Genomic DNA, 15,503 nt, shown 5'->3' with positions numbered 1-15,503 from the left:
GGCACCATCCCTATGGTGAAGCATGGTGGTGACAGCATCATGCTGTGGGGATGTTTTTCAGCGGCAGGGACTGGGAGACTAGTCAGGATAGAGGGAAAGATGAACGGAGAAAAATACAGAGAGATCCTTGATGAAAACCTGCCTCAGATCCCTCAGGACCTCAGACTGGGGCGAAGGTTCACCCTCCAACAGGACAACCCTAAGCACACAGCCAAGACAACGCAGGAGTGGCTTCAGGACAAGTCTCTGAATGTCCTTGAGTGGCCCAGCCAGAGCCTGGACTTGAACCCGATCGAACATCTCTGGAAAGACCTGAAAATAGCTGTGCAGCGACGCTCCCTATCCAACCTGACAGAGCTTGAGAGGATCTGCAGAGAAGAATGGGAGAAACTCCCCAAATACAGGTGTGCCAAGCTTGTAGCGTCATACCCAAGAAGACTCGAGGCTGTAATCGCTGCAAAACGTGCTTCAACAAAGTACTGAGTAAAGTGTCTGAATACTTAAGTAAATGTGATATTTCAGATAATATTTAATCAATTTTTTTTCTCGAAAAACCTGTTTTTGTTTTAATTATGGGGTTGTGTGTGTAGATTAATGAGGGGGAAAAAAACAATTGAATCCATTTTAGAGTAAGGCTGTAACTTAACAAAATGTGGAAATGTCTAGGGGTCTGAATACTTTCCAAATGCTCTGTATAGTACATGTTAGGGCTTATTGCGGTCAATTTGAAATTAACAAATTATTTGTAATTATCTTCCCGCGGTTAAATGTAGTTGATGATGCCTGCCGTACACTGTAACGTCGGGGAGGTGATGCCTGCCGTACACTGTAACGTCAGGGAGGTGATGCCTGCCGTACACTGTAACGTCGGGGAGGTGATGCCTGCCGTACACTAACGTCGGGGAGGTGATGCCTGCCGTACACTGTAACGTCGGGGAGGTGATGCCTGCCGTACACTGTAACGTCGGGGAGGTGATGCCTGCCGTACACTGTAACGTCGGGGAGGTGATGCCTGCCGTACACTGTAACGTCGGGGAGGTGATGCCTGCCTTACACTGTAACGTCGGGGAGGTGATGCCTGCCGTACACTGTAACGTCGGGGAGGTGATGCCTGCCTTACACTGTAACGTCGGGGAGGTGATGCCTGCCGTACACTGTAACGTCGGGGAGGTGATGCCTGCCGTACACTGTAACGTCGAGGAGGTGATGCCTGCCGTACACTGTAACGTCGGGGAGGTGATGCCTGCCGTACACTGTAACGTCGGGGAGGTGATGCCTGCCGTACACTGTAACGTCGGGGAGGTGATGCCTGCCGTACACTGTAACGTCAGGGAGGTGATGCCTGCCGTACACTGTAACGTCAGGGAGGTGATGCCATGTACAGACCCAGTCCACAGAATTAACCACAACTGAGATAAATATTTAATAAATGTATTAATAAATAAACAAATCCATGAGTAAATAGAAGGACTTAGATGGTCTCTATGGGGAAGCCATCCAGTGGTGATGTGACTACCCAGGAAGAGGCCTGCTGTTTACCTACCTGTGTTCCTGATAGGTCCTCCTGGTCCTCCAGCTCCATCCTGATTGGGTCGTGTGGCGGCAAGCCCATGGGGTAGACGATCATCACCGCACCCCTCAGCCGGTCCAGCGCCTCCTTCACCGTCTCCATGGTAACACACACACCAGCCACCGCCTGTTTCTGAAGAGCACAAAAAGAGGAGATATAAGAAAAGAAAAAAAGGGGCCTGCGTCACCAAATGACACCCTAAACCCTACATAAGCACACTACTTCCCCTATGGGCCCAGGTCAAAAGTAGTGCACCATATTGGGAATAGGGTGCCGTTTGGGACTGAGTATAACATGTGTGCGGTGTGATCCATTACACGTAGTTTTATATATCTGGTGTAGGCCTAGAATGTGAGACGACGTGTTGGATATTTAAATACCGTAGCTACCTTAGAGATGACTGCCTTGGCCTCCTCCATGGTATTCCTCAACACCTCCTTCATCTTCTGGTTAGGAGCTGGAAGAGGGAGGAAGAGGGAGGACAGTCGGGTTCAGGGTTAATTCCATTTACAGAAAGTAAACCATATTCCAATTACAAATTTTGTTCATTGAAAAGCATTGAAGAGATAATTGGAATTTCAGTGGTACTTTCTGAATTGATTCCAACTCTCTCAGGTTCACAACAATATAGTCAGGAGGACTCTTGCCAGTCTCTCTCTATACAAGAGCCAAGACCCTGGACACAGAGAGCAGGCTCCAGACTGGTGGAGGTAGAAGAACACAGAACTACTGTATGTCAGTTAGAACAAGTGTCAATTGTCCTCTTTACTAAAGCCAAGACTTTTTTTTTTTTTTTACCTTTTATTTAACTAGGTAAGTCAGTTAAGAAGAAATTGTTATTTACAATGACGGCCTACTCCGGCCAAACCTGGACGACGCTGGGCCAATTGTGCGCCGTCCTATGGGACTCCCAATCACGGCCGGGTGTGATACCGCCTGGAATCTAACCAGGGTGTCTGTAGCGACGCCTCTAACACTGAGATACAGTGCCTTAGACCGCTGTGCCACTAGGGAGCCCACATTGACCAAGATACTGGACACAAAGAGCAGGATCCAGGCCCAGACCAAATTATGGTGGCCTTCAAATCAAATTTCAGTGTGTATGGAAGCAAACGACTCCAAACTAGGGATGTTAACGGTTAGCTGCTTTAATTGGTTAGCTGCTTTAATTGGTTAGCTGCTTTAATTGGTTAGCTGCTTTAATTGGTTAGCTGCTTTAATTGGTTAGCTGATGAAAATACATTTGACCGGTCATGCTTATCAGTCTATAGGTTAATTTGCATAATTTAGTGGAATTCAATTGGCGAATGTGTGTATTTGCATTAGTCACCATGTATCCAATTTATCACATGCCACAGCATACTCAGCCTAGTTTGAGGAGGGGAATAGTCTACCACCTGTCAGACAGGACCAGAGGAGCTCCTCAGCCTAGTTTGAGGAGAGGAATAGTCTACCACCTGTCAGACAGGACCAGAGGAGCTCCACAGCCTAGTTTGAGGAGGGGAATAGTCTACCACCTGTCAGACAGGACCAGAGGAGCTCCACAGCCTAGTTTGAGGAGAGGAATAGTCTACCACCTGTCAGACAGGACCAGAGGAGCTCCACAGCCTAGTTTGAGGAGGGGAATAGTCTACCACCTGTCAGACAGGACCAGAGGAGCTCCTCAGCCTAGTTTGAGGAGAGGAATAGTCTACCACCTGTCAGACAGGACCAGAGGAGCTCCACAGCCTAGTTTGAGGAGGGGAATAGTCTACCACCTGTCAGACAGGACCAGAGTAGCTCCACAGCCTAGTTTGAGGAGAGGAATAGTCTACCACCTGTCAGACAGCGTGATAGCAGCAACTCAAAAATCTGGTACGAGAATGAAACATGCTTTTGTAAGCTCAGTCATTGCGCAACAAATAACAATTCTAAAACGCCATCTCGTATTTAAAAAAAAATAAATAAAATGTTTTGATGACCACGATTAAAAATGTCTTACCTTGCTTCAAAAGCAGCCTAGCCAAAAATCAGAACATAGAAACATGGACGCAATTCTTTTATATAGACTTCATGCCATTAACCAGCATTTCTCTCCTGTTCTATTGGTTTCTACATTAACTTTCTTTCATTGTCCAGAAGACAAAAGGAACAATCCTAGTGATATTAGCAACACATCCTAGTCGTTGCTATTAGATTCCCCCTCTTTCTACAGGAAATGTTCTTCTCCGTCACATATAGAACCACTCACATTAGGTGTGCTGTTTAGAATGGTGTTTTCCCGCAAATTGCATTTTGGCAAATGTTCGAAAATGACGTTTTTTTTGCTTCTTCATTACAGCAGTTGCATGTTCAGTAATAGACTATAGCCTTTTGACTGTAAGACGATAGGTTTGCCATTGTGGCATGTTTACATTAAGCTCTTTTAATGAAAAATATCTGTTTGCTTGTTAGCTGAGGAATGCTCAATTCCATTCTCTTATTACGAGGCGGAGTTGAATATTGATAACTGGTCACGCTATTCATGATAAACAACATGGAGTCATCTATCAATACATGCTTACCTGTACCTATGTTTGTCCTGTACAACTGCGGTCCTTCCGCGTGATCCTGAAATTCCTACTTTTAATAAAAACTTTTATTGAATACACACCATAGACTTTTTCCTCATTTGTGTTGCTCAATTTAGCACTAAACCGCTTCTGTCAATTTAAATTTCAGCTTAAGTAGTACGTCAAGGCGTCTGTCTCCAGTTGAGCTACACAAATTAGTTAAAAGTCGGTGGTTGTATGTGATACGTTTTTATTAAAAAAGTAAACATTTCAGCATCCCGTGGAAGACCACAGTTGTACAGGACAAACACAGGTAAGCGTTTTCAGAATTTACATATTTAACAAGTATCGGCTGACGGGGACTCAATTTTGTTGCTATCAAATCGCTGGACCAGTTATCACTCAACTCTGCAATGGAGTTCAGTGTTCTTACACCAGCTCCATGCATGTATGCATAGTATTTTCTGTTGTTCACGGCATTTTCCTGTTTGGATTTTTTTTTTTACCGTTTGCTGACCAATTAATGAGGGTTAGTTAGTCGGAAGCAAACTTGACCAGAATTTACATCCCTAAACCAAACAGAACCAAAGAGGACCAAATAGAACCATATGGAATCAAACAGAAGCAAAGAGGACCAAATAGAACCATACGGAACCAAACAGAACCAAATAGAACCATACAGAACCAAATAGAACCATACAGAACCAAATAGAACCATACGGAACCAAACAGAACCATACAGAACCAAATAGAGCCATACAGAACCAAAGAGGACCAAATAGAACCAAATAGGACCAAATAGAACCATACGGAACCAAACAGAACCAAATAGAACCATACAGAACCAAAGAGGACCAAACAGAAGCAAATGGAACAAAACGGGGAGGAACGTACACAAAGTTGTCTATTGGACAACTTATGTTCTTTTTTATTATACATTTTTACGTTCTGGAGTAACCTAGTCCGACTAAGAATACACCTCTGGACTCACCGTGTCCGTTCCTCCTTCCGATCTCATCCTTGTTGAATTCAGGTCCTCCGCTGGGGACACACCTCTCCTCCCACTCGTCCTTTAGCTTCAGGTCAACAATCTGTTCATCCGTCAGACCCTGCATGTTGGGGGGCAGCGTCACCCCGTGGTCCATCAGCTCTGGGAACTCTGAGGGAGGAGACAGGAGAATGGAACACAGACACGTTAACACCCATACCATTTTTTTGGCCAAAGGAAACTGTGTGTCTTATGAAAAGTGTAGAGATAGTTAGTTAGTTAGTTAGTTAGTTAGTTAGTTAGTTAGTTAGTTAGTTAGTTAGTTAGTTAGTGTAGGGCTAGCTGTATTGTGTATTACACATAGTGTAGAGCTAGCTAGTTAGCTGTATTGTGTAGAACATAGTGTAAAGCTAGCTAATTAGCTCTATTGTGTATCACAGAGTAAAGCTAGCTAGTTAGCTTTATTGTTTATCACATAGAGTACAGCTAACTAGCTAGCTCTACTCTATGTTCTTAAATTTTGTTTTTGCGTCTTTTACTTTCGATTATGTACACCAGCATCAAACAGCTGAAAATACAATATTTTTGGTTATGGAAAATATATTTCACAGCGGTTTAGATGGTACAATAATTCTCTACACTATACTTGGTTGTTTGTTTGGTCACAAACTGAAATTAGGCAAACTATTTGAATTTTAGCAACCAGGAAATGGTGGAGAGATTTCTGCATAGTGGATCTTTAATTCCATCTTCCATCTCCTAACATTTGCCACACATGGATGCTCTGTGACTGTGGCTTATTGCCTCTTTGATGACTTACCAACAACCTACATGTGCCACTCCTGCGAAAAGCAAGAGCAGCAGCATAAATAATACAATGTCTCTCTCTCTCTCTCTGGATCTGTATGGGGCCCTAACAGACAAGCCAGTTAAAGTTACAGAACCCATACCCGTTACAATCATGTCAGATCCGACCCAGACCAGTGACATTATTTAGAATTCTGGGCCCGGATCTCAGGTACAGGTGGATCTGTGAAGACCACTAAGTTAATTGGCACAGGACAAAGGCAGCTATATCTTCTTACACCCACTAACGTTACTCACCTGAGCATATCCTGTCTACTTTGAGCCTGGTGTTATAGATGGCTGTGACCTGCTGGGTCAGGGTTTCTAACGGGACGTCGACTGACGTGCTGAACAGGAACTGGCTCTCGTCACCACGTTTCACGTGCAGCTGCACCATTCTCTGCAATGATGTCAAAGTATTAGCTAGCTAGCTAACTAGCTAGCTAGCCAGACAGTTGTGAACCCTAAACTATTATATTAGGTTAGCTATATCCCCCCCTAGCTAACTAGACAGATCTTATAGAGCCGGTAGGTAACGTTAGCTATGTTAGCTGGTTGACTAGTCTAAAAGTTGTAGCTACCAAGCTCCATCAGAAATTAAGTTACCATAGCAACTAAACACAAACTTCCATTTGTTGATAACTAACTAGCGTTAGCTGGAAAACAACTTGAGCGTCAACTTTAATGTTTTAGCTACAAACAAATTACTAACATTTACACAGGCAAATAATTACAATTGTGACATGGATAAGAGTTCACTTTATAACAATAGACAAAACCTACCGTTGTGGAAAAGGTCAGGAAGGACACAAAATAGCAGAGTACCAGAGGTGTTGCAATGTTCAATCGTTTGTAAACGCAGTATCGCGAGACATCCGGGAACCCTTGCGAAACACCAAGCAGACCAGGCCAAAGATAATTTTAAAGAGATGGGAAACTCTATTGGAATAGTATCAACGCCCATTGTGTACGTCGCCCATGTCACGTCAAAAAGCCACGCTGTTCATTCTGGGTGATTCTGGGACAAACAAAGCTCTCCTTCAAGGAGTGAATGTGAGTTAATTGGACGCTAGCTCAAAAAACCCAACATTAGCATGAACTTCTTCAACAATAAGTACAAAATTAGAAATCTTTTCCAAGATGTAAGATAATCAACTTTCTATCTGTAATATTGTATAGTTTTGGAATCGTGACATTACGTACTTTCGATGAAAATAGGCACATTTCTCGACTCACACTGTGACTTTGAGAAGGGATTGCGTGACGATTAGCTTAGCAACCGCGTGACGCAGCATGACACCGTAAACACGATTGGTCGACAGTCTGTTGATGGGGCGTTGCACGTTTTTTTTTATACATTGGTCAAAGGGATTCCTATCTTCTCCTTCCTCTAAGAATATCTCTGACCAGCCTGAGGTTGGAGTTTTATTTTTTATTTTAAGTTTGCACAAATCTTTATTTAACTTGTTGTAAATAACAGTAACATGCAAAACATAAACATAACATAACAGCCAGAGGGAATCCAAAGAAATTAGAGAAAAAAACAACAACAACTATTATATCAAATCAAATACAGACATATATCGAATAAAACATTTTTACATTTTGTTTTGTATACGTTTTAAAGATTCTAAGTACTGTTCCAAATCAGATAAAAAAATTAAGAAAAGGGGCTTTTTCTTCATAAATTTTGATTTGTGGATGAAAGATTTTCCTAATAAAATAAACAGATTTATGACATACTCACGTTCAATTGTGGAATCAGTGTAGTAAAATAATATGTCAAACTTAGTAATATCAATGGTTGTATGCAATTTGCGGCTAAGATATAGTTTTACATCAGTCCAAAACACTTCACTATATAAACAATTACAGAATAAGTGTTCAATAGATTCAGTTTCTAGTTCACAAAAACTGCATTCACTGGTAACGTCAAATATATATTTAGAAATTAAGCTATTACACGGATAGCATCTATGGATTATCTTAAAGGAGATCTCCTTTACTTTATTGGTCACCATAAATCTGTGTGGAGTGAGCCAAGCACGGCGCCAGTTTACATCAAACGATGAAGCCCAACAAAATATCGCAGAGGGAATAGACTTCCTGTAGAAAATATCCCTTATTAAACGATTGTTGAATTTCGTATCTAGTAGACCAATGCCTTTCAACTGAATATCTCTTACAATCGGAGATATTCCAAAATATGCATTATTCTGAAGTAAAGTTTTTATCCCACTAGGTATAGCTTTTATAACAGTGTCATATTCCTTGCTTGAAACCTCAAAGTTGTATATTTCCATAAATTCTCTCCGTGTAAATAGATTCCCACTGTTATTAACCAATTGGCTGACAAGAACAATGTTTTTCGAGAACCATCTATGGTTTAATAACATCTTATTTCTATGTAATATTGACCCATTGTTCCAAATAAAACATTTATGAGGTGAAAAGTTGTGTTTATACAACAAAGCCCAGCACATTAAAGCCTGCTTGTGAAAAACCGCCAGTTTCACAGGAATTTTACCCACAATATATGGACATTGTAGTAAAAAATTAAGCCCTCCGAACTTCTGAAAAACAAAATGAGGTATAATATTCCAGAAGCTATGAGGATTTTTTATGTACCTTTTAATCCAGTTGACCTTTGATATCTGATTGAAGAGAGTGAAATCTAAGACATTTAGACGCCATCACAAACCCTGTTGTTGATAACATCTCTTTTTATCTTATGTGGCTGGTTTTTCCATATGAACTGAGGTTGGAGTTTGAGAAGTGAAAAATTCTTCATTAGTTGTTAATTTTTGTCGAAATCTGAAGTCACAACAGTTAGACACGTTTTTCTGTAAGACTATTAAGACTCTATACGAATGGTAACAGCTCTATCAAACTGAAACATGGCAACTCACCTAGAAGTGAGATAAAGAGAGGAATTAGGCAAGGTTGTCCTATCTCACCGTGTCTGTTTTTATTAATCACCCAACTTCTTACAAATTATTTAAATAATAGTCCTGTACAAAGTATTTCCTTAGCTGGTAAAGAAATTATTATAAGCCAGCTGGCTGGCGATACTACACTTTTTCTGAAAGAAGCTAGTCAGATTCCCATATCGATCAATGTGATAGAATCTTTTTCCAAAGCGTCTGGTCTATATCTTAACATTAATAAATGTGAACTCATGGCTGTCAAAGATTGTGTGACACCTTCCTATTATGGTATTCCAGTGAAAGAACTTACATATTTAGGCATAACCATTACAAAGGATTAGAAGTCTAGAGGCTTATTAAATTTTAACCCTCTTATTAAAAAAACCCAGAAGAAGCTAAATCAATGGCTGCAGAGGGACTTATCTTTAAAAGGAAGAGTCCTAATAACCAAGGCTGAGGGTATCTCTAGGCTAACATATGCCGCTCTATCTTTATATCTTGACGGTAAAATAAGAAAAGAGGGTAGACCAGATGCTTTTCACCTTTCTGTGGAGAAACCGTACCCATTACATTAGGAAAACTGTTTTAATGAACACTTATGAGTATGGTGGCCTGAATTCTCTGGACTTTACTACCTTAAATAATACTTTTAAGATCAATTGGATGAAACAATATCTAAGAAGACACATTTCTATGTGGAACTTTATTCCTCATGTCTTCTCTACTTTTGGTGGCCTTAACTTCATGTTGGTTTGCAATTATAATATTGACAAAGTTCCAGTGAAACTTTGCTTTTCACCAGCAGGTTTTCTTGTCATGGTTTTTTAATGAATAGGCATAATTTTTCTCCACACAGATATTATATATGGAATAATCCGAACATATGGTATAAAAATACTTCTTTGTTTTTAGAATATTGGTTCCGACATAATGAGCCAACTGGTAAATAATATCCTATTGGTGAGCCAACTGGTAAATAATATCCTATTGGTGAGCCAACTGGTAAATGCAGACTGTATTTTACTTAATTATAAGGAATTCTTATTACTTTACAAGATCCCAGTAACACCTAATTGTTTTAGATGCCCCTCAGGTGTTGCTTGATTATTCAGGAACGTGTCAAGACCTGACCCTCAGAACATACGATTAACCTTGTTGACTCATCAGTAGGAAATATTTGTTTTACTTTTGCTCCGTTCAACAACAATAGAGCTACAAGAGCCTTGTTTCAACAGGATGTTGTATCTATTCCTTATGTCATACTTTATTGTAATGTTTTTTATTGATAATATCTGTTGGAAAAAAGTTTTGATGTTGCCACACACACATATACCTACTTATTAACAAAATTAAGCTTCTTTTAAAATGTTTTTATAAATATTATCCTGCTAACCACTACATGAAGAAGTTTAAGAAAAAACATTAATTCAAATTGTACCTTTTGTAATAACCAACCAGAAATGGTGTTGCATCTTTTTTGGCATTGTATTCATGTAAAGGAATCAGTAGATTTATAGAGATGTACTGCTTGGATTCTTTACCTACGATAAAATTGTTTAAACTTTATTTCCATATAATTAATATCCTAGTTCATTCCTGGTTCATTCCTGGTGCATTCCTGGTGCATTCCTAGTTCATTCCTGGTGCATTCCTGGTGCATTCCTAGTTCATTCCTGGTGCATTCCTGGTGCATTCCTGGTGCATTCCTAGTTCATTCCTGGTGCATTCCTGGTGCATTCCTGGTGCATTCCTAGTTCATTCCTGGTGCATTCCTAGTTCATTCCTGGTGCATTCCTGGTGCATTCCTAGTTCATTCCTAGTTCATTCCTGGTGCATTCCTAGTTCATTCCTGGTGCATTCCTGGTGCATTCCTAGTTCATTCCTGGTGCATTTCTGGTTCATTCCAGGTGCATTTCTGGTTCATTCCTGGTGCATTTCTGGTTCATTCCAGGTGCATTTCTGGTTCATTCCAGGTGCATTTCTGGTTAATTCCAGGTGCATTTCTGGTTCATTCCAGGTTCATTCACATGGTTCCTTTTATGGTTACCAGAAGTACCCCAGAAACCTTCTGTGCTTTACTTTCCACCTCTTCCTCACTGACATAATACAACTGTATCTGAGTGCCAGAGTCCCTTACCTCCTGATAGAAAGACATTGCATCTGTTGTGTCTTTCCAGTGGTGGACCAAGAGGTCAGCTGACCGCTTTAGTGACCCCCCACCCTCACTCTATCCGGAGCACCGTTTCAGTGACAGGCCTCAAAAAAATTCCACATACTCCCTTGGAAGCCCTTCTTGAAAGGTTCAATGCCAACCACATACAAGTTGTCCTTCTGTTTATATTGGGTGGCAGGGCGATCACTGAAGAAGTGAAGGTGTTGCACGGTCGGGTCCTGCTGTTTTATCATGTCCAGCAGGGGGTCCAGGTTGAGTCCATATGACTACTGGGTCATGCCTTCTGCTGCCTTGTGGCTTCCAGGCTTTGAATGAAAAAACACAACTTTTAGATTTTGTATTTCTTTATTAGCCTTTATTAGGGTTATGTGTAATTATCCTCAGTATGTTTATTAGGGTTATATAATTATCCTCAGTATGTTTGAGGGTTATGTGTAATTATCCTCTCAGTATATTTATTAGCGTTGTGTAATGTTTGTTTCCTGTTTGGCTGTGTCTGATTTGGCTGGTTCCTGTTTGGCTGCCTAGTATGTTGCTCTTAGTGGAAGTTTAGAGGTTTTTTAATTGGTGAAGAGGCAGGGCGGGCCATGTAGCGTGCTGCTCGCCTTCGTTCTTGGACTTTCAGGGTCTTTATTTGTACCCTGCAAACATTGACAATGTATCTTGTATTTGTTGTGGAGTCTTTTGTGTTTGTCTAACTTCTCTTGTATCTTCTGTACTGCTGTCCTGTGTAAAAACATAAAAGATGTTATCTTTCAAAGATGATACAAACAGGAAATCCTACTCTATTTCTGTCATGCCTAACCACATAACAATCTAGTTTGTTAAAACATAAATGATAGTGTTGAATGTGTGTCACATGGCACAGTCTCTCCTGCTCAACATCTCTCTGTTTTTTTGTCCTGTATGACCTCCATTGCTTTTACTCCTGTCTTTTTCCTCTTTCTGTGAGCTCATAGTCTCTTTTTTTTTTTACTCTCTAAATCCTTTAAGTAAGTCTGGTGTTTTTTTTCAAGGTGGGCTGCTCTGCGGTCCGGGTCAGCATCCCTGCGCTGTCTGAAGAGTCTTTGCTTTTCAGCAGCACTTACTTTTAATTTTAATTGTAATTTTTTTTGCCATATCTAAAAGAAAGCCATATTATGTTACAAATTACAATATTGAAACAGTATAAAACCTTACGTTGATATAAAAGTTAGCAGTGTTATTGTCACTGGTGTTAACAGCAGGAAGAGTAACACCAGTGACAAATCTGCAGACAAGATGGCATATCTAAAATGGTGGCCACAGTAGCTCAAACCACACTTCTTAAATTGTAAATAAATCACTTAATAATGTGATTTGATTAATCATATCAATATTATTCCCTTTCCCCATACTATAACCTGTATAACACCAGTGACAGGTTTTAAAACTGCACATTAGATTACCAAAATAATCATCAAATTGCTAACATATGAGTGCAGACTCACTATGTGCTCTTCAAAACAGCCCAACCTCCAATTAACCTTTGACCCAGGAAGAAGTTGGCAAGGATGGTGTTTTTTAAATTATTATTAATGGTAACACCAGTGACATGAAATTGAGGGACAGCTATTTCCTGTAAATTATTTATAATATGTTTTTTTTTAAGTAATTGCCTAACCAGCAATAATACTTTGGTTTGTATTATAACATCTAAAGACAAAAATAGATTTTGAGTGAAAATATGTCACTAAACCATAACTCCTGGCTCGAGGGACAAGCCATCTTCATGGTGCTGAACGTGTTCTACGATAATAATAAAATTTGCAATATCCTTACATATGTTTATTAACAATAAAAGACTTAAAACCAAAACATTTTGTGTCATTATCAGATTATTTTGTGTTTTTCCATGGTGGTTAAGGCGGGGGACAGGAAAGCCACCATTTCTGTAGAATCACCCAGTTATTCTGCAATTACTGCGTCCAAAATGCCACAGTCGACTACAGATACTGTGCTTTTACTGCAGTTTTGAAACTGTAATCTTTTTTTTTTGGTAAGGGTTGATTCAACTTATCCATTACCAAAAAAATATTGCAGTTTTGAAACTGCAATAAAAGTGCAGTATCTGTAGTCGACTGTGGCATTTTGAACGCAGTAATTTTAGAACAAAAAAATTACTGCAGTAAAAAAAAAACTATTTTGGACAGTATTTGCTGCATACTGCAGTTATACTGCACTCTGACGGCAATCTTTTTTCGTATGGGTAGATTATGGATATACTGACAAGATACTTGCCTCTCCACCCTAACAATGGGAGTCGTCCACAAAGCGACATGGCGGGCTGTCTAGCTCCCACTTATCCTGTCTTTGGATTGGTGGATACATCTCATTATTGTAATCCCTTTTTGAATATTCGTTGACGGTTGGTGACGTCAACTGCCTGTATTCAATGGAGAGAGACGCTATGTTACTAGACTAATGTCATGAATATGCATAGCCATCTCAAGACAACTCCAATATAAAGGTTTTTTCTCACAAAGTAGCCAGGATGTCACCTGTCCTACTTACTGATGTTTTTTTTTTGTTAACCGAATCCGTCACTCTCATTGAGAAGCCGAGTTGGGCTTCTCTCTGTTTAAAAGAAATGGAAAAGCCTAGAACTTACATTTCACTTCCTGATTGTTACCGTAATAACTCATATACACTCAGGGGCCAGTTTATTAGGTACACCGACCCTTTTAACAAAAATGGTTTGCTCCTACACAGTGAGTCACGTGGCCGTGGCTTGCAATATAAAGCAGGCAAACAGGCATTGAGACATTCAGTTACTGTTCAATTGAAAGTTAGAATGGGCAAAATGAGCGACTAAGAGACTTTGAGTGTGGTATGATCATTGGCGCTAGGCGCGACGGTTCCAGTATCTCAAACGGCCTCCTGGGCTTTTCACGCACGACAGTGTCAAGCTTTTTTTGTTGTTGTTGTTGCTACAAATATTGACCTCATCCCGTCAGTCGAGGATGCCTGGTCGTTCTTTAAAAGTAATTTCCTCACCATCGTAAATAAGCATGCCCCTTTCAAAAAATGCAGAACTAAGAACAGATATAGCCCTTGGTTCACTCCAGACCTGACTGCCCTTGAGCAGCACAAAAACATCCTGTGGCGGACAGCAATAGCATCGAATAGACCCCGCGATATGCAGCTGTTCAGGGAAGTCAGGAACCAATACACGCAGTCAGTCATGAAAGCCAAGGCTAGCTTTTTCAAACAGAAATGTGCATCCTGTAGCTCTAATTCCCAAAAGTTTTGGGACACTAAAGTCCATGGAGAATAAGAGCACCTCCTCCCAGCTGCCCACTGCACTGAGGCGAGGTAACACTGTCACCACCGATAAATCCATGATAATCGAGAATTTCAATAAGTATTTCTCTACGGCTGGCCATGCTTTCCTCCTGGCTACCCCAACCCCAGCCAACAGCTCCGCACCCCCCGCAGCTACTTGCCCAAGCCTTCCCAGCTTCTCCTTCACCCAAATCCAGATTGCAGATGTTCTGAAAGAGCTGCAAAACCTGGACCCGTACAAATCAGCTGGGCTAGACAATCTGGACCCTCTCTTTCTAAAACTATCCGCCGCCATTGTTGCAACCCCTATTACCAGCCTGTTCAACCTCTCTTTCGTATCGTCCGAGATCCCTAAAGATTGGAAAGCTGCCGCGGTCATCCCCCTCTTCAAAGGGGGAGACACTCTAGACCCAAACTGTTACAGACCTATATATATCCTACCCTGCCATTAAACAGATCACTGACCATTTCGAATCCCACCGTACCTTCTCCGCTGTGCAATCCGGATTCCGAGCTGGTCATGGATGCACCTCAGCCACGTTCAAGGTAGTAAACAATATCATAACCGCCATTGATAAAAGACAGTACTGTGCAGCCGTCTTCATCAACCTGGCCAAGGCTTTCGACTCTGTCAATCACCGTATTCTTATCGGCAGACTCAACAGCCTTGGTTTCTCAAATAACTGCTTCGCCTGGTTCACCAACTACTTTCAGACAGAGTTCAGTGTGTCAAATCAAAGGACCTGTTGTCTGGACCTCTGGCAGTCTCTATGGGGGTACCACAGGGTTCAATTCTCGGGCTGACTCTTTTCTCTGTATATAAATCAACAATGTCGCTCTTGCTGCAGGTGATTCCCTGATACACCTCTACGCAGACGACACCATTCTGTATACTTCTGGCCCTTCTTTGGACACTGTGCTAACTAACCTCCAGACGAGCTTCAATGCCATACAACACTCCTTCCATGGCCTCCAACTGCTCTTAAACGCTAGTAAAACTAAATGCATGCTTTTCAACCGTTCGCTGCCCGCACCCGCCCGCCCGACTAGTATCACCACCCTGGACGGTTCTGACTGAGAATATGTGGACAACTACAAATACCTAGGTATCTGGATAGACTGTAAACTGTCCTTCCAGACTCATATTAAACATCTCCAATCCAAA

General features: G+C 41.0%; 1 protein-coding gene across 1 annotated transcript; it reads right to left on the bottom strand.

Moving 5' to 3' along the window:
- Positions 1-1,543: 1,543 nt before the first annotated feature.
- On the bottom strand, positions 1,544-6,828 carry cfap298 (cilia and flagella associated protein 298; the record flags this gene model as incomplete). Its single annotated transcript, XM_029770377.1, is given in 5 exon segments — positions 1,544-1,702; positions 1,960-2,027; positions 5,093-5,260; positions 6,194-6,335; positions 6,719-6,828. Coding segments are annotated over 4 exon segments (534 nt in total), but the record flags the coding sequence as incomplete, so codon positions are not given.
- Positions 6,829-15,503: the final 8,675 nt, after the last annotated feature.

The sequence above is a fragment of the Salmo trutta genome, chromosome 12 (genome assembly GCF_901001165.1).
Source record: "Salmo trutta chromosome 12, fSalTru1.1, whole genome shotgun sequence".
In the NCBI taxonomy this organism is placed as follows: Eukaryota; Metazoa; Chordata; class Actinopteri; order Salmoniformes; family Salmonidae; genus Salmo; species Salmo trutta.
The sequence above is the reverse complement of the archived record's forward strand: the minus strand, read 5'-3'. Positions and strand labels throughout refer to the sequence as shown.